The sequence below is a fragment of the Mus musculus genome, chromosome 4 (genome assembly GCF_000001635.26).
Source record: "Mus musculus strain C57BL/6J chromosome 4, GRCm38.p6 C57BL/6J".
NCBI lineage: Eukaryota > Metazoa > Chordata > Mammalia > Rodentia > Muridae > Mus > Mus musculus.
Window position 1 is genome coordinate 130,374,156 of NC_000070.6, and position 19,070 is coordinate 130,393,225.

The 19,070-nt window shown below is 46.1% G+C and overlaps 1 protein-coding gene across 1 annotated transcript in view; it reads left to right on the top strand.

The window, feature by feature from the left end:
- Snrnp40 (small nuclear ribonucleoprotein 40 (U5)) overlaps positions 1–15,878 on the top strand; it is a 29,902-nt gene extending 14,024 nt beyond the window's left edge. The window contains exons 5-10 of the mRNA NM_025645.2: positions 3,891–4,013; positions 9,239–9,359; positions 10,327–10,409; positions 11,799–11,860; positions 14,420–14,523; positions 15,389–15,878. Coding sequence (NP_079921.2) covers positions 3,891–4,013; positions 9,239–9,359; positions 10,327–10,409; positions 11,799–11,860; positions 14,420–14,523; positions 15,389–15,438 — 543 coding nt within the window. The 3' untranslated portion in view covers positions 15,439–15,878. The remainder of the gene's footprint in view (positions 1–3,890; positions 4,014–9,238; positions 9,360–10,326; positions 10,410–11,798; positions 11,861–14,419; positions 14,524–15,388) is intronic.
- Positions 15,879–19,070: the final 3,192 nt, after the last annotated feature.

Below are 19,070 nucleotides of genomic sequence, written 5' to 3' on the forward strand. Positions count from 1 at the left end.
CATAATAGCCATCAGAGACCTGAGGTGGCCTGCCTGAGAAAGAGACAAAGGAAATCATCAAATCCAAGCTCACATGACGGCCCTGCCGCAATGGACTGGGGAAGTTGAGGCAGTCTGCTGGAGTTCATACTGGGTGTTCTCCTATGGCTGAGCTTCTGGTTCCCACGATGGGCATTTTTATACCATGGGATAATCAGTAGTGACCCCTGTTGGCATTGGTTACCTTCTCGATGTCCTCAAGGCGCAGTCAGTCCTCTTAGCTGCCTGCTATCTCTCCATCTCCCCATTACAGAGCCAGCTTTACCCAGGATGGTGATTTGGAGGAGACAACAGAAGAGTCCTCCGTTTCTGGAGTCCACTTACCCCAAGCACACTGCGGTGTACCGATGTAATTTACATGACAGCTACATGGTACCACAGACTCATCATCTTTTCCAGGCTAAGGAAACATGTTTTTTGTGCAAGCATGGTGACCAGAGCTCAGACACCCACCTCGAAGTGAGAAAGATGCTGAGCCTGGTGGCCTGCTGTAATCCCAGTGCACTGACAGCAGAGACAGGAATCCATAGGACAGGCTGGCTTGCCAGACTAGCTGAAGTGACAAGCTTCAGGCTTAGAGACCCCACCTCAGTGTGTAAGGTGGAAAGGCACAGAGTGTCAGTGTTCAGCTTCCACAAGCATGTGCATAAGTGCTCATGCACTACAAACAAACACGTATACAAAGACCTTTTTCTCAGCTGAGTGTGGTCTTCCACTTCTCTGACCATGCTGCTTGGGAATGGAGCAGGAGGAGAAGGGATTCTTGCCTTTTTGTTTAGTTTTTTGAGGCAGGGTCCTACCATGTACAGAAGCCTCACCTCAGAACCATTGTTCCTCCTGTGCCAGCCTCCTGGGTGCTGGGATTAGAGGTGTCTGTGGTGAGACTGAGTCTGCACTTTGTGACCAGGCTGACCCCCAAGTTCAGATGACTGTACTGCGTACTACAGTGCCTGGCACTTTTGGCTGTGGTTAGTTGATTGGTTTCAAGACAGACTTGCTGTGTGGTCCAGACTGGCTTGAGATTGGAAGTGCTCTGCCTCCCTCAGCCTCCGCAGTGCTGAGCTGTAAACATGCTGCACTGTCCTGTGCGTGTTTGTTTTTCCCACATAGGGCTTCTCTGTGTAGCCCTGGCTGTCCTGGAAACTCACTCAGTAGATCGGGCTAGCTTCGAACTAAGATCCGCCTGCCTCTACCCCTCAACCCTGGAGTGCTGGGATTAAAGACACCCACCGCCACTACCCAGCCCAGTCTGTTTTTATTAAAGTAGCTGTCCTGCTGGGCATGCTAGCCTGGGTTATGGGATGAGTTCCAGGTTAGCCAAAGCTACATAGTGAAACCCTGTCCCCAAAAAACTAAAATAAAAATAAAATCATGATCATAGTATCTTTTTTGTTAGGTTTTATTTGTTGCTTTTGGGTTTTGTTTGTTTTGATTTTTTTTTTTTTTTTAAAGCATGTTCTCTATGTAGCCCCAGCTGTCCTGGAACTCACTATGTAGACCAGGCTGGCCTCAACACAGGGTCCTGCCAGCCTCTGCAGTGTACTACCATGCCAGAGTAACTGTTTTTATTTGCATTTCTTTTTTAAACTATCGTGTTGAGCTCTTCATGTTCTTTTGCTGTGGGTTGGGCTTTTGTGCTGCCTAGTTTTCTGTCAGCTTGACACAGCTAGAGTCATTTGGAAAGGGGGACTTGGTTGAGCAGATGTCCTTGAGAAGTGTGCCTGCAGGCAGCCTGTGGGGTAGCTCCTTGATTGATGACGAGGCCTTGCCTCCATGTTCCCGAGCTGCTTGGGATCCTGCCCTGCTTTCCTTACTGAAGAACTACTACCAGGAAACGTAAACTGACTCGAACTTTATCACAGCAACAGAAACCCTGACTGCGGCGGTTCTTTTGTTTTGAGGCAGGGCCTCAGGTAGGCCACCCCGACCCCAGACCCCACCTTGCACTGTAATAACTTCTCTTCCTGCCTCCACCGCCTCAGGATGTGTGGGGTGCATGCCTGTGCTACACTCACACAGGTGAAAGCCACAGGTCAGCTTTCAGGGTTTTCCTCTTTTTCACCTACTCTGTGAGACGGTCTCTCGCTGACCGGGAGCTCATCGTTGAGCAACTGTAGCCAACTGCAAGCCTTGTGATCCTGCACCATCTCCCCAGCGCTGGGCACTGCCCGGTCAGCTTACTCGTGGGTCTTGGGGTCGATCTGAACCCAGGTGCTCGTGTATCTAGCAAACACTTTTTCAATCTAGCCTTTTTAAATTTTTCACCTGTGTGTGTACTGGGGGAGGTAGGGCATGCACACCATGCTGTGCGTGTGGAGGCCAGAGAACAGCTTGGAGGAGTCAGTTCTAGCCCACTGTGTGGGCCGCAGGGATCAGGCGCAGGTCCTCAGGCTTGCTGACAAGCAGCGTTAGTTAGCTTACAGCCCTTGGGGGTTGGTCTCGCTCTGGCCCTGGTGTTCTGACCTAGGATACTTACTCTCTGGTCTTGCTGGTCCATGTCCATATCTTGTTTAATCCGCATTTACCGGTACTAAAACACCATGGTACATGTGCCACAGCTGGCCCCGGAGTCTTTTGTTAAAGTGTAAATAAACAATGTGTCCCATCTGTTGATTTGCTGTTTGTATTGTGTGAGTCTTATATGTGTACATGTGTCTCAAAATTAAGGTGAAGACCAGTAGAGGGCGTGCATCCTTACACACATGTGCATTCAGACACACACACAAGCACATATGCACTTGCATTCTTTTTTCAAGCTTTGGGAGGTTTTTGAAGGGGATGGTTTTTTGCTTTGGTTTGTTGGGTTTTTTCTTTTTAATTCAGGTATTTGAACAGGCTGCTGTGTGGCCTAGAGAGCCTCAAACTCTTGAGCTTAAGCAGTTGGCTTCCTTCAGCCTTTCAGGTACACATTGTTTATTCACACTTTAACAAGAGGTCTGAGCTCAGCTGTGGCATGTGTCTTTGATACCAGCTACTTGGGGGGCTGAGACAATAGGAATCCTTGAGGCCAGGAGTTTGGGACCCTATGTAGCAAACTGTCTCCTTAGAAAGACAGAGAGTCTGAAAATATTACTAAAATGACTTGTTCCAGCAGCCTTCCATTGTGTGAGAAACTGTGATCTCACTTCATGGGCTACTCTTGTTTCATAATGAAAGCACTGGGGATGCTGAGGGATCAAAACAGTGTAGTTACAACCTTGCTAAGTCCGCATCATCTGGCGTTGCTGATGGAGTGCAGAGAACGGTTTAGAAACTTAGCTGAACACACATGGTCCTCTTTCTTGAACAACCAGGAGGTACAGTTTGGGCATCATCTAGGTCTTATTTGTTCCTGACACTTATTTATATATGGTTTGTCTTTACGTTTTACATATTGGTGTTGTTTGTTTAAGATTTATTTATATTTATATTTATGTGTATAGGTTTGTTGTCTGCATGTCTGTCTGTCTGCACCACTTGCATGACTGATGCCTTTGGAAACCAGAAGAGGGAGTCAGATCCTTTGGAATTGGCTGCTAAGTGGGTGCAGGGAATCATACGTGGGTGCTCTGGAAGAGCAGCCAGTGTTCTTAATCACTGAGCCATCTCCATCCCATGTTCTGTTTGTTTGAAAGTTTATCAGACATGTGGCCTTGGAGGCAAGCTCGGCTGTTTAGTAATTTGCTACTCTAGCTTGGGTGGGAAGGAGGTAGCGTGGTGGACTTTGGTTTCAGGTGAGGAGCAGCTGCACTGCGGAGCATTAGCAAGAGTCTAGTGTCTCCTGCTCATCTGAGGCTGAGTGGAGGATGCGCTGTGACTGCTGTGGCTGCCCTGAGAACAGTGTTACTTACAGTGCTTGCTTTCTGCTTCAGCTTTGGGACATCCGGAAGAAAGCAGCTGTCCAGACATTTCAGAACACGTACCAGGTGTTGGCTGTGACCTTCAATGACACGAGCGATCAGATTATCTCTGGTGGAATAGATAATGACATCAAGGTATATTTGTTTATCTTTCACCTATATATCAGAAGCTAGTCTTTTTTAAATGTTGAGATTGCAGGAGGTTGGCACTTAATGCCAACTAAAAGGAAGAAAGTGAAATTCACTTTCTTTCTATGCTGTTCTAATCCTAAGTAAAGGTTGCATATAATAAATAAATAAATGCACTTCTCTTGCTCTGTCCTCTTGCTCCCGCTCCCCCTCTTTCTCCATCCCCCACCCCCCACCCCCACCCACACACACATGCTCATGTCTGGCCTCTATTCCTCTGCTCTCTCTTTCTCTGCCTTTCTCTGTCTCTACTGCCCTCTCAACTCCCCTCCTCATGCCCTGAATAAACTCAATTCTATACTTTAAAAAAAAAAAATGCTACCAAGGGTCAGGTGATTAGTATGAAGTGTGAAATCCTGGGTAGAGGGAAACTGTGAAAAAGATAAGTTTTAGGCCAGGCCTGGTAAACACTCATTCCTTTAACATCAGCACTCAGGAGGCAGAGGTAAATGGATCTCTAGGAGTTCAAAGCCAGCCTGATCTATGTATTGAGTTCCCAGACAGAGTTACATAGAGAGACCCTGTCTGAGAAGAGAAGAGAAGATTCATTCCCTGACTAGACATTGTTTATTCATTTTAAATTATACTTAATTTTGTATGCAAAGGGCAGAGAACAATTTGCAGTCAGTTCCCTTCTACCCTCTGGGTCCTAGGGATTGACCTCAAACTGTCAGATGTGGTAGCAGGTGCCTTACCTGCTGAGTCATCTCATCCTGCTAAAGACATTGAAAATTGTTTTGAGCTCTCTGGTCTAATGACAAAGGGATTAGTCTGTGACTGTCTACCTTCATCCTTTCATGTGGCTCTCTTTGACACTGAGGAAAAGGAAGTTTCCTAAGCTTGTCCAAGAAAAGACAAAAGACATCAGAGAAAGGCCATGAGCGTTTGGCGGTGCAGTATCACTTGGGCTTACAAGGACTTGTCTTGGATTCTAGACCCAGTCCCACCATTTTCTAGTGTTGTGATTGCCACCTGGTCTTCAGCTCCTTTAAGCCCCAGTTTCCTGGAGTGAGCAGCTAAGGTGGCAAAGACTCAGTGTCTCCCCATGGTGTTGGGAGGTTCAGCCCTAGACATGGCAAGTGCCAGTTTACAGGCAGTTCTGGGGCTGTACTTGCTGTCTGCCTCTGCATCTGCCTATTTTGAGTCTGTGAGGAGCTCAGAGACTATCTTGCCCCAACCCCTCTCTCCATTGCTTTTACACACGCGCCCACACATGCATCTTATGTAGCCCAGGCTTCAGGTCTGAGTCAAGCTTTGTATGTAGTTGAGGATGTCCTTCCCTGCTCCTCTTAGTAGAGACAGCCATGATGAAATGCTGAGAAAAGAAATAGATGGCTGTAGCTGCAGTTCAGAGGGTAGAGTGCTTCCATGGCATGCACAAAGCCCTGAACTTTATCTCCAGCTTCAAATACAACTGGGGGGGTGAGGCCTGCCAGCAATCCAAGCAGTTGAGATAGACACAAGATCAGATCATCATCGTGTTGCTGTCACTCTGGATTACACCTTCACAACAATACATCATGAAGGAAGTTGGTGGTAGAGATGGTGATGATAACGTTATCTCTAGTATGTGAAGAGTAGACAGACAGACAGAACCCAGAGTTTGGATCCACAGTCATACCCAAATTTATAAAAAGCACTTTGAAAAGTTTTCGGTACTATTTGATTTCTTCCTTCCCTTTCATTCTTCAGTTCCTTGTCCCCTGGTTGTTTCTAATAGTGGGACCTCTGCTACTGTGGATCTATAGCTGCAGTTCTTTGAAAGGTCGCCTGTGATGGTTAGTATTGTGTCCTTGACAGGTGGGTCTAGACTCCCCTGGGAGACTAATTTCTGGGCATGCCTGTGAGGGATTGAAGGATTGGTCGCTGTAATGTAGGGTACCATTCCCTGAGTCTCGGCCTGCAGGTAAAGAGGCTAGCAAGCTGAGCACCAGCATCCTTGCTCTCTGCTTTCTGACTGCAGACACATTGCAACCAGTTGTCTCATGTCCCTCACTCCCTCACTGCGAGTACCCTCAGATCAGGAGCCAGATTAACCCTTCTGAAAATGCCTTTTGTCCTGTTAGTTTTACCAAGCAACCGGAAAGTAGCTAAGACTTGACCTGTTACCATCCCAGAGGCAAGGGATATAAGTTTAGTCCCTAGTGGCCGTGTGGTGAAAGGAGAGAGCTGACTTCTGCAAGCTGTCCTCTCGCCTCCATGAGTGGGGCACACTCTTCAAATACATGAGTAAATACATGCAATGCTAATTTGGTATGTACTTATTTTATGTTAGTGCTTGGGCTGGAGAGATTGCTCAGTGGTTAAGAACACTGGCTGCTCTTCCAGAGGTCCTGAGTTCAATTCCCAGCAACCACATGGTGGCTCATAACCAGATCTGATGCCCTCTTCTGGCCTGCAGGTGTACATGCAGGCAGAGTGCTATACACACGGTTTAAGAGATGTTAATGCTTATGTAGATAGTGGCTCACATCTGTAGTCTATAGTGCTAGCCTAGGGAGGCTAGGGCAAGAGGATCACAAGCTTGAGAGCAGCCTGGACAACATAATAAGACCTTATCTCCAAAAGAAAACAAAAAAACTGGTAAGTAACCCGAGATGGCTCAGTGACCAGCACTGGCTGTCCTTCCAGAGGACCCAGGTTGACTTCTCAGCACCCACATGGTAGCTCTCGACTGTCTATAACTCCCATTCCAGGGGATCCGACTCCCTCACACAGACATGCGTGTAGGTAAAACTATTGGATATAAAATAAAAATAAATAAACTACAGATAACCAGAGTGTAGGACAGTTTCCACCCCCAAAAAGTTTACATTGTGCCATGTCCCATCCTAACGTCTATCAGCCATTGTGTCTGTCCTGTACTTCCTTCCCATATACGGAGTGTATGAGTGTGTACCTTTGCGGTGACTGGCTTCTTTTTAGTTAAGCTACAAGAATTTGATTCTCCTATCTACACCACAAGGACAGGCAGGCAGGCAGAACCATCTCGTGTTAATGACGTCTTCTGAGTACAAACATAACTGCTGCTGCTGCTGGTCTATGAACCTTGTTTAGTATAGGTCTGAGGTCTGTCAGGTCCTTGTGTAGGAGTTTCCTATCATCTCGGAAGACAGCACGTTACACCTTCTTGTAGGGCAGGTTCTTTGCAGAGAGTAAGTCCTAGCCATTGAATGTTGATATATGCCAGTTTTGCTTTGAAATTTGAACTTATCTCAAATATGAGGAATGTACAAATATAGTCCAAGAATATTGCCTTTAAATTTAGCTCTGTATTCTAGAGTATCCTTCCTGTGTTTCTGGAAAGCATCCTGATTCTCATAGCCATGCAGTCTTATCTTTCTAAGCTAAGTCTTCTGGCTTGGGGTTCACAGTAAATCTGTACCTCTGACTGGCCTTGAACTCCTAGATAGTTCTTGGCCTCTGCTTCTTGATCCTGAGATTAAAGGTGTGCACCACCACACCCAACTTGTTTTGTTTGTCTGGGAGGTAGGTTCTGACACTTGCATCTTCCTACCCGCGCCTTCTGAGTGCTAGTGTTACAGGCATACATTTAAACACTCTCAGTGGGTTTGTGTGTGCGTGCATGTGTATATACATCCTCCGGAGGCAGAAGAGGGTGTCTGATCCCTTGGAGCTAAGTTATCTTGTGGCTTCTAGCCCCCCATTGTATATCCTGGGAAATGCATTGGGGTGCTGTGGAACAGTGCCTGCTTTTAACCGCTGCACCCTCCAGCCCCACTATTCAGATTTCTTACATCATACATGCATTACCCAACTCCTTTCTGAAAAAAAGTAACTGCCTTCATTTAGGGGATGTCGGTTATTTTATTCATTTAGAAAAATTATATGGCAGTATTAAATGAAGTTTTTTGTAATACCAATGACCTTCACAAAATTGCTCATCTTTTTTCTTGTGACATCCAGGCTATTTTTGTTAGTGTTAATGTTTATTTTTTACATATTTGCTTAATCGTCTATTATGTAAATATTTTTATATTTTGGCTTTAGAGTTATTTTTAGGAAATGCTCAATAATATTTAGAGCCTGCCATGTCCCAGGCATATTACAGGCATTCTTATTTATAATCTTTAGAATGGAAGAGCACTTGCCTAGTCTGCCTGAGCCCCTAGGTTCAATCTCTAGCACCACAAAACATATAAAAGACAGACAGACATGTACAGAAGATGTAGATGCTGTTGAGGCTGAGATGTGATTCACTGGTGGTGCACAGAACCCTGGACTTGAACCTCAGCTATAACAAACAGCAAAGGACAGGCACCTAACATATTCTGTGTCTGTCTGCAGAGGAAGCCCAGAAGGGTTCTTTGCATAAATATGCTTTTTCTTTTCTTTTCTACATGTATGTGTGCATATACACATGTGTATGCACCGCTTCTATATTCATATATGTGACATAAGATGGAAAATCTTACACAGTGTTTTCCAGTTTCTTGTTTACATTATATAATAATTTTGGGCATTGTGTTCATTTTGTCTCATTGTCAGTTTTCCTGGGTGTCCCTGGTTGGCCTGGAGCTCGCCGCAGTTCTGCCTGTTTCCCAGGGGATGCTCCTGAATACGCCACTGTGCCAGCCTTGCGCACTTTTATTAGTATGAGGTTTTTTTAATTTTGTTTTAAAACAAAAGTGCATTATATAGTTCAGAGTATCTTTTTTTTTTTTTTTGATCCTTCTGCCTCTCCCCACAAGGGATGCTCTTGACTTGGAGTGGGGGTGAAATGGTCTCATGGCCAAGTTAGTCTGGAACTCTGTGGTGTTCAAACTGACTTCAAAGTCCTCCTTCATCTGTTTCCTGAGTGCTGGAATGAGACATAAATCACTAAGCCTGCCATCTGATTTTATGTAGGTTTTTTCTCATTTCTTAGATTTTTAAATTTTAAATGATGTATATGAATGTTTTGCCTCTGTGTGTGTGCGTGTGTGTGCGCGCGCGAGCGTCAAGTACCAGAAGAGGCCACTGGATCCCCCTTGGAATGATAATTACAGACAGTGACCCGCTATGTCATTGGTGGAAACCAAACCCAGATCCTACACAAGAGCAGCAAACATCCTGACCCTCCGAGCCACCAAAGGTGTCTGCCACCATACCTGGCCTTTCTCTGCTGTTTTTCAGTTTGAATCCTGAATGAAGTTTTGCATTTTTTACAGGTCTGGGACCTACGCCAAAACAAGTTAACCTACACCATGAGAGGCCATGCAGACTCTGTAACTGGCCTGAGCTTGAGTTCTGAAGGCTCTTATCTCCTGTCCAATGCAATGGACAACACAGGTAACTTTGGACAACAGCTCTTCTGGGGCCTTTAACATTAATGGTGTGTGTTGGGAAGTGGTGCTGCTGCTCAGCTAGTTAAGCTACCGGTCATCAAACGTGATTGCTTGAGTTTGAGCCTTGCCTCTGCTCCCAAGTGCTGGGATTAAAGGCGTGCTCAACCACGTCCCGCCCAACGAGTCTTCTTAAGCACCAGGCTGGCTCTGTAGCCCCAGGCCTTTATTTTTGTTTTTGTTTTTTAACTTTTTTTTTCCCCAAGATTTATTTATTTTATGTATATGAGTATACTGTAGCTGTCTTCAGACACACCAGAACAAGGCATCGGATCCCATTGCAGATAGTTTTGAGCCATCATGTGGTTGCTGGGAATTGAACTCAGGACCTCTAGAAGAACAGTCATTGCTTTTAACCCCTAAGCCATCTCTCCAGCCCAGAACCTTTTTTTAGCTAAAAAAAATTGGTTGCCATATTTAAACTTTGATGGATATGACTAATCTGTCATATCTGAGAAATCATTTGGGAATTATTTCTTTGACATTGGGTTTTTTAAGATCCAGGCAGACCTTAAAGTCAAATTTACATTGAACATCTTGCCTCACTCCCCACCGCCCAAAAATGGTGTGTGTTTGAATGCTGTGCACGTGTGTGCGTGTATGCACACGTGTATGTGCCTGTGTCAGACAGACATCTAACTGTATTCTGCTGCAAATCCCCAACTGTTTCTCATCTGCCCCTCCTGCTTCTTCAGCTCTCCTTTGTGCCCTTAGCTTAATGAGAAGGACGGTCGTGGTGGCCCGGGCTTTAGTGTAGATTGTGCGTACTGGGAGAAGGAAAGAAGGAGCCTTCGCAGTTAGCATTGTGTCCTGTTGGGTAGGCCTCCTCCCCCAGGAAACAGTTTTGTTATTAACGTGGAAGCTGCTGGCCCTGGTTGTGTTTGCTGCTTGACTGGTTTGGATTTGCTTTGTAGTTCGTGTCTGGGATGTCCGGCCATTTGCTCCCAAAGAGAGATGTGTGAAGATATTTCAAGGAAATGTCCACAACTTTGAAAAGGTGAGTAGGGCTTGCCACGGGGGTTGGTTTTACTGTGCGTTTGATTTGAAGAAATATTTAAAGCGGTGCTCAGGATAGAGTTGTTGACTCACTAAGAATGACTTAGTTCTTCACCAAAGCTGCCCTTCCTCCTGACCAACTTCCCATGTGCTCAGATTACAGGAGCTGCCCTCAGGCCTGGCTCACCATTCTTCTTGCCAGAAGTAAAATTAGTGTGGTGTATTAAGAGAAGACAATCTCACAGATAGCCAGCGCTGGGGCCCATTCTCATTCATTCCTAGACTTCTGACTTCAGTACCTCCCTGACAGGGCATTCATTCCTGGCCTTTAATCCCTTGGGAATCTCAATCCAGGCCCCGTCACTGTTACTCAGATAGCAGCTGTTAGAGCTCAGGGTCTGTATCTGTCCCCTTACATCGCCACGGCTCGGGTTCGGGAGCGTTTTCCCCAGCCCTCAGGTGTCCCAGGCAGCTCCTTTGAAGACAGCTTCTCTGTCGAGAGCTTGTTAGAGATGTCAGTGGCTTCCCTTTGGGAGCTTACCAATACTGCTTTACTTTATAAATAAATTTTATTTCTGTGTTTGCTGGGGTTTTGTTGTTGTTTGTTTGTTTTTCTTCAAGATAAATAGCAAAGAAAAATAAAAACAAGATAAATTTTTTAAATATTTTAATAGAATCAAGGAAATGGAGCTAAGGGAGCCTTCATTTAAAGGCAGAACAAATTTTTGTCGACAGATTTGTTCTTAATAACTAGATTAAGCATCTCTACATCTAGTGTTTATGTGTTATAAAATCACAAAGCAGGCTGGAGAGTTGCCTCAGCAGTTAAAAGCACTGGCTGCCCTCGTAGAGGACCAGGGTTTGCTTCCTGGTAACCACAGAGCAGCTCACAATTGTCTGTAACTCCAGTCCCAGGGGATGTGACGTCTGTATCTGACCTCCTCAGTCACACATGTGGTGCCCAAACATACTTGCAGTCAAATCACCTAAAGTAATACACTTAGATTAATAATAAATAAGGAAAACCAGGCCATAGTGGCTCATGCTTTGATTCCCCCAGCACTCGAGAGGCAGAGGCAGGCAGATCTTTATGAGTTTGAGGCCAGCCTGGTCTACGGAGCAAATTCTAGGACAGTCAGGGATGTTGTTACACAGAAAAACCCTGTCTAGAAAAACCAATAAATAAATAAGTTTTTTTTTTTTTTTTTTTTTTTTTTTAGAAATAAGATAAATATTTAAAGACAAATAAATGAAATTACAAAGCATGCTGTTTTGAGCAGCAGTGTGAGGGCTGACGACGACAGTCTGGTAGGAAATGAAGTCAGTTGACCCTTGTGCAACAAGAAGAGTTTGGCACATTGACTGTTCATGGGGTTTCTGTTCGTTCCAGAACCTCCTGAGATGTTCCTGGTCTCCAGATGGAAGCAAGATAGCAGCTGGCTCAGCAGACAGGTAAGGATCTCGGGTGTAAGGTGGGATCAAGGTGGCTGTGTGGGCCGCACATCTAAAGCCTGGGTGTGAAGACAATGGGTACAGCTGCCCACGTGACTGAGGGCCTCTCAGAGATGAAACCATGTGAAAATAAAAGGTTATTATAACCCAAACATAGAGTTTTCTGTTTGTTTTTAGGCCTAGAGAATTGACTCTGTTTATATCTGTTGGAGACTCGTGGTCTTCCCAGTGTCTCTGCTTTCTTCGCATCATCCATACAGTAAAGGCTGTCCTCTCATGCCTCCCTCTCTGCTCTCTAGACTGTCTTCCCAGTAAACGCTCTGCTACTTCTCTGAGCTATCCATGGTGCTCTCAGTGCTCCCTCCTCCCTTCCCCCATCCCCCTTCCTCCCATGACACATTGCTCTTTGCTTCATATTTCTAACTTTTATTAGTATTTTACCTCCTTACATTTAGACAGACATGTTAGGACATCCCTGTGAATGCCTCTCACAGTCAGGCGATCTTTTGACATCCTCTGTAAACCCAGGGTACTGCTAGTAGATGGCTTGAATTCCGACTTGCTATTTCAAGGATGAATTCCTAGGTCAGAAGTGACAATCAAATTCCACCCTTGTAGCCAGGCGTGGTGGCACACGCCTTTAATCCCAGCACTTAGGAGGCAGAGGCAGGCGGATTTCTGAGTTCGAGGCCAGCCTGGTCTACAAAGTGAGTTCCAGGACAGCCAGGGCTACACAGAGAAACCCTGTCTTGAAAAAATCCACCCTTGTATCAACCCAACATTTGGTCATAGCTGCCAGTGTTAAAGATGACTCAGAGCCAGATCCAGGCTCAGTGGAAAGTGCCAACATCGCTGAGGGAAGTGGGCTCAGTAACTTCCATCTTTGCCAAGTTACTAGACTTTCCTGTGTGGCTCAAGGCGTTATGTGAACGGGAAACAGGGCAGAATTCACCTGTCAGATACAGGTTGGCTTTGGTGTCTGTGGTGCTGTGCCCTTGGGAGGAAATCAGATGCAGTAGGGATTCTGAGTGCCAAGGACAGAGGATTGTCCATGACTCCTGGAGGCTCAGTGTAGAGGCCTGTAAGCAGAGCTCTTCCCCAGCTCATAGCTTTCAGCACAGCTCAGGGTTCCCTTTGGGAACATGCTTAGAAACTCTTGGTTTTGTTTGTTTCAAGACAAGGTCTCATTATGTATTTCTGGTTGTTTTCAAACTCACTGTGTACACCGAGCTGGCCTTGAACTCAGAGCAGGAATATGCTAGCATGCCCAGTTCACATCTTCTGATTTGTAATGTCTTCTTGCTTCTCTTCCTCCATACCAATTCTTACAAAAGGACACATGGCTTGGTCAGAAGGAAAGCCTGCCTCCTTGCTGGACTTGGCTGGATTTCACAGGCCACTCTAATAGCCTGAAGTCAGCAGTCAGTTCTGTTATATAAGTAGCCTGGATTCTACCAAATGGTAACATGCCCGAGTGTGGGGAGGACAAAAAAACCCTCTCAATTTAGCGTGTAATTGGCAGCCATGAGGCACAAGCAAGGCCTTGAAGTGAGCCCTTGGAGATCTAGGCTTATGCTGGTTTCTGCGAACTTGAGAGATAGTATCCAAATCAGAGAACCACTTTCCAGCTGTGCCTGGGTCTGGTGGGTTTCCCCTTCTGTTTACAGATCACTTCCTTTTGTGCACTCTAACTTCTGCCGCCCTGTTAACAGGCACCGGCCAGGCAGGCCAAGAGAATTTAGGTCAACCACGTGACTTCATGTGGTTCTAGCTGTATAGCACATATACTCATAATATCAATCATTAATTCTATGTGCCAGACACTTTGCATATATTCTCATTTTTCTCATAAAGCTATAATCTTTTTTGGTTTTTTGAGACAGGCTCGACCAATTAGGTCTTATGTAGCCCAGGGTGGCCTCATATTCACTATGTAGCCCAGGGTGCCTTTTAAATTCCCTGTCCTGCAGCTGTTCCTACCAAGTGCTGGGTTTATAGGCATGTGCCAATATGCCCAACTATCCAAATCTACTACCCAGTTACTCTGGAGCCTACCTTGTGAGAGCATAGGATGTAATTAATAAACCCCTCTTTATTTACTGAGTATAGAGGGGTTTAGAACATCTTACAGTATGTCGTAGGCTGGCCTCTAACCCATAGTCCTCCTGGCTTCCCTCTTCCCAGTGTTGGGATTGCAGGTATGATCTTTCTGTAATTTCAGAATTCTGTAAATAGCATAATCAGTCATGGGCTGTATTAGTTTTGTTGGGGTTTGGTTGGTTGGTTGGTTGGTTGGTTTTTTGAGACAGGGTTTCTCTGTGTACCCCGGCTGTCCTGGAACAAACTCTGTAGACCAGGCTGGCCTCAGACTCACAGAGATCCTAATCCTGGGATTAAAGGAGTGCATCACTGCTGCCCAGCCTCAGGTTTCTTGGTTTGAAGTTGGTGTGGTCCTAGTTTCTAAAGCTCAGAGCATCCTGGTTCAGTAACCAAGCATTTCCATTTTGCTTCCAGCCCACGTGCTCTGACCCTCTTTGTGTTTGTTGTGGCATCTTGCAGGTTTGTGTACGTGTGGGACACCACAAGCCGAAGGGTCCTGTACAAGCTGCCTGGTCACGCTGGCTCCATCAATGAAGTGGCTTTCCACCCCGACGAGCCCATCAGTAAGTCTGCGTCTGCCCTAACTGCTCCAGATGGGAAGTGACCTCTCTCCAAGACCTTAGGGGTACAGAGGCAGGCCGGAGTCAGTTATGTAGATCCAGTGTTAACACTTGGGTTTTGACGGCTTATGGGGTGGGGGTGGGGCTGGGACAGGTGACCAAAAAGAAGGCAATTGTCAGCATAAAGGAGACACCAGTACTACAATAACTTAACAGTTGCTTTTTACATGAGTACTCAGATAGAACTAGAAGTCTTTTTAATTTTTCCAGACACAGTTTCCAGGGTGTAGCCCTGGCTTTCTTCCTGCCTCTGCTTCCCAAGTGCTGAGATTAAAGATGTGCACCACCATTGCTAAGCCAAACTGAAAGTCTTTTTCTGCAGCTGGGGTCTCACTATGTAGTCTTAGCTGATGCTCACTATCTGTCCATGCTGGCCTCACTTGAGTAATCCTCCTACCTCAGCCTCCCAAATCCTAGGCTCTTCAGATGTGAACCCAACACTTAAACCACAGGAGGGGACCTCAGGGAGAGTCAGTTTATTAAGAATGAGCCTGGGGGCTGGAGAGATGGCTCAGCGGTTAAGAGCACTGACTGCTCTCCCAGGGGTCTTAAGTTCAATTCCCAGCAACCACATGGTGGCACAACCATCTGTAATGAGATCTTTTCTGGTGCGTCTGAAGAAAAAAAAAAAAAAAAGAATGAGCCTGGAGGTTGGAGATACGGTTCAGTGATTAAAAGCCCTGGCAGCTCTTCCAGAGGTCTTCCAAAGGCCATCTCGCCAGCCCCACCATAGTCTCTTGACACAGGGCCCTAGAGCCCCGAGGATTCCCCCAGCCTTCATTGTCTCCTCTCGATCTTTCTCTCTCAGTCCTCTCAGCATCCAGTGACAAGAGGCTGTACATGGGTGAGATCCAGTGAAGATGGGGAATGGAAGGCTCCCGGCTCCCAGCCCTGAGGCTCAGACTGCGGAATTGGCCAGAGTCCGATGGTGTCTGGGCTGACCTGCCTCAGATGACCATCATTAGCAAGCAGCTGGAGGTGATGGCCGTATTCCAGCAACCACTTGTACCACACTCACCAGAACAACTGTGGCCTCTGGTACCGCCTGCCAGATTTCAGGGATTGCTTTCTTCTCTTTGAAAAATAAGATTCCTTCAGAAGGACAAACATTGGATTGATATTTCCTGTTTTTTTTTAATCTAGGCTGGAGACAGGGAATGTCAATTAAAATTTGTTAGTTGGATTTGTTTTCTGTTTTATTTTTAAATTGAATAACTGGCTTGTATGATATTTCTTTCGGTGTTTGAGTCATTTTGTATTTGTATTAAAAATCCAAACAGATAACCTTTTTACAAAAACCTTGTGACTTGGATTTATTGCTGTCTTATCTCTGAGGCGTGACTGCTGTAAGTCAGCAAGCACACATCCGGGAGATACAGTCCATTTGCACGGCAGTGGTGCGCCTTTTCGTGGAGCTCTGTTGGTAGGTTTCTTCACTCCTGTGAAAATGGTGTTCTGTAGCTGAGCAGTGGTGGAGCACACCTTTAATCCCAGCACTTGGGAGGCAGAGGCAGGCGGATTTCTGAGTTGAGGCCAGACTGGTCTACAGAGTGAGTTCCAGGACAGCCAGGACTACACAGAGAAACCCTGTCTCAAAAAACCCAAATAAAAGAAAAAAATAAAATGGCGTTTTATAATTGTCAGGAGCAAATACTTCTCTGTAACTGGAAGCAGAGCATCCCAAAGGTCCACAAGAACCTGCTGCTCGTGTGTCTGGACACATCTCTAACAAACCGGTCCTGGAGTAGACAGGAGTGTGGCAGCCCCAGTCAGTGCCCTTGGCCAGGACGCTGCTTCCTGAGCAGTGCACGGGGACGGTGTCCGATGGGCTCTAGCCGTGGCATTTTCCAGGGCTTTTTATGATCCTGCTTTCTTGTCTAACTTTCCTGCTCTAACAGATGTTGAGAAAGCTCTCATGGGTCTGCTACTAGAAACTTCTGTCTCAAAGCAGAAGTCTTCCTATCTGAGCATATTTGGCTTTAGACTTTGAGCTTATGATCTTAAATCATATTTATCCTAAGTTACAGAGAAGGTGCTACCCGGGGTTAAGAGCATAGTCAATCAACAAACACCTGTTATGTGACAGGCAAAGTCGTCACTGCTGAGGACAGAGAAAGAAAGCATCCTGTCCTTGCCACCATGAGAAGTGCACAGACCAGTAGAGAACATTGTCGGAAATAAACTGCTTTTTTTTTTTTTAAAGTGAGCACATGCCAGAGATTTATTTAACTTATTAATGAGGAAGCCAGCGGTATGGGAAGGCTCTCAGAGCAATTACGTGTAATACAGTGAATGAAGTTTGACTAAAGCACACTGGAAACACAGGAGGAAGCGATTTATTGTGCCTGCGAGAGAACGGGGAGCATCAGAGATGCTGTGGTTATGCTTGGATGGGGCAGAGGATGCAAGGAAGACTGTCTAAAAACAGACGCGATCCTGAGGGCGTGGCCGTGTAGCTCAGTGTGACTGAGACGGGGGGGGGACACAGCAAATGGAAGAAGCCACATCCCAGAGAGCATAAACGAATTTGCCTTCTGGTACTTGCTTGCTCCTGTAGATTGAGGTGTGTTCCGCATATGCAGAGTTTAAAGATCCCATTGTCAAATACATCTGGGAAAGATGGGGTTAAACAGCGTGGAACTCATCACTTTGAGCCTTTACCATACAAAGGATTGTGTGCTGGTAGATCAGGTCAGCCATGGCACATGCCTGTAATCCCAACACTTGGAGCCAGGGGTCAGGAGAGTCAAGTTCAAGGTCATGCTCTGCTACATAGTTAGTTGGAGGCCAGCCTGAGTTTGGTCCCTAGAAACTGAAGAAAAATCCAGATGTAGAGGTGCAAGATGAGAACTGGAGACAAAAAGGGGATTGTCCAAAACGCTCTTAGGCCAGCTATCCTGAAGCACCCACACAGCATGACAAGAAATCCTGCCTCAGAACTAACACCGAGGAAGAAAAGAACCATCAAGCAGAAACATAACTCAGACGTCATATTGGTGCCCCGAGCACTAATTGTGTATATGGCTATGGTGACCTCCAGGAGAAATGTGTCCCCAAAAGGCATTCAGCCTTGTCTTCATAAATCACAAGTAGCTTAAGACCCCTTTTTAAATATAATTTTTAATCTGTGTGTGCGTGTGTGTGTGTGATTCTTTGTGTGAGTGTGTATGTGTGTGTGTGATTTTTTGTGTGAGTGTGTATGTGTGTGGGTGATCTTTGTGTGAGTGTGTATGTGTGTGTGTGATTCTTTGTGTGAGTGTGTATGTGTGTGTGTGATTCTTTGTGTGAGTGTGTATGTGTGTGTGTGATTCTTTGTGTGAGTGTGTATGTGTGTGTGTGATTCTTTGTGTGAGTGTGTGTGTGTGCACTCTGTGCATTCAGTACCCACAAAGGCCAGTAGAGGACGTTGGATCCTGGGAAGCTGTAGTTGCAAGCAGTTTTGAAACACCTGATGTGTATGCTAGGATCTGAACCCAGCAAGTGCGCCCAAGTACAGAGGCATCTCCAGCCCTCTAACCCTTTTCCTACCAGGTCCACATGCCTCAGCCCAGTCCCTTCGACTCGCGTCATTGTGTGTGTTTATAAACATGGTATGTATGTGTGGCACGTGTGACGATCAGAGGGCAGCTTGGTGAAGTTGATTCTACCTTTACGTGGGCTCTCCAGGTTAGGCTTGGGTCACCAAGCTGTGTGTGGGGGTGAACGGGATACATACACGTGCGGCGGTCAGAGAGAACTTAGAGTTAGCTCTCCTACCATGTGGATCCCTGGGGTCAAACTCAAGTTGTCAGGCTTGAGAAGGCCTTTACCTACTGAGCCTTCTCACCAGCCCCTGACACTGCACTTCTAAAGGCCTGCCAGCCCCTTGAGAGTTGGCTGGAGGGTGTGAGGCCTCTGAGACTGCAGGTGTCTCCTCTAACTTCAGCCCCTTCCCAGGAGCCATTAGCAGGAAATGGCAGTACCACTTAGGATGGAAGAGAACAGAAGCCCTAGCCTGGGAATAAAGATTTAAGCATAAAACATCTCCAGGGGGTGCAAATTGTCTCCTCACTTTGGGAGAGATAGATTACTCCCGAATGAGTAATGGCATCTCTGGCTTTCAGTTAATTTCCCTTTATGACTTCAGTCTCTAGCACTTAATACCATGGGCACTTAAAGAGACAAACTTCTTTTTCACTGGGTGGCTTGTTGTGGGCTGAATTGTGCAGGAGGTGGATTTTTAAGTCACTGTTTTGAGCCACCCCAACACACACCTGCAACCCCAGTTCTATCCCTAACCCCTCCCCCGCCCCCAAACAGCTTATTTACAGATAGTTCTTGTGAGCACAGCCCTGTCTTCCCGACTTCCTCTGGTTGTACAGAGACAGTTGACCCCTTCAGGGGGGGGGGGGGGGGGAGAAGTGAATCCTTGGGAAGAGCAGTGGCCTGAGTCTGGGATGAATCCCCTAAAGAGGGAGTTCAGTCATCCTTTGTCCCATGTAATCAAATGA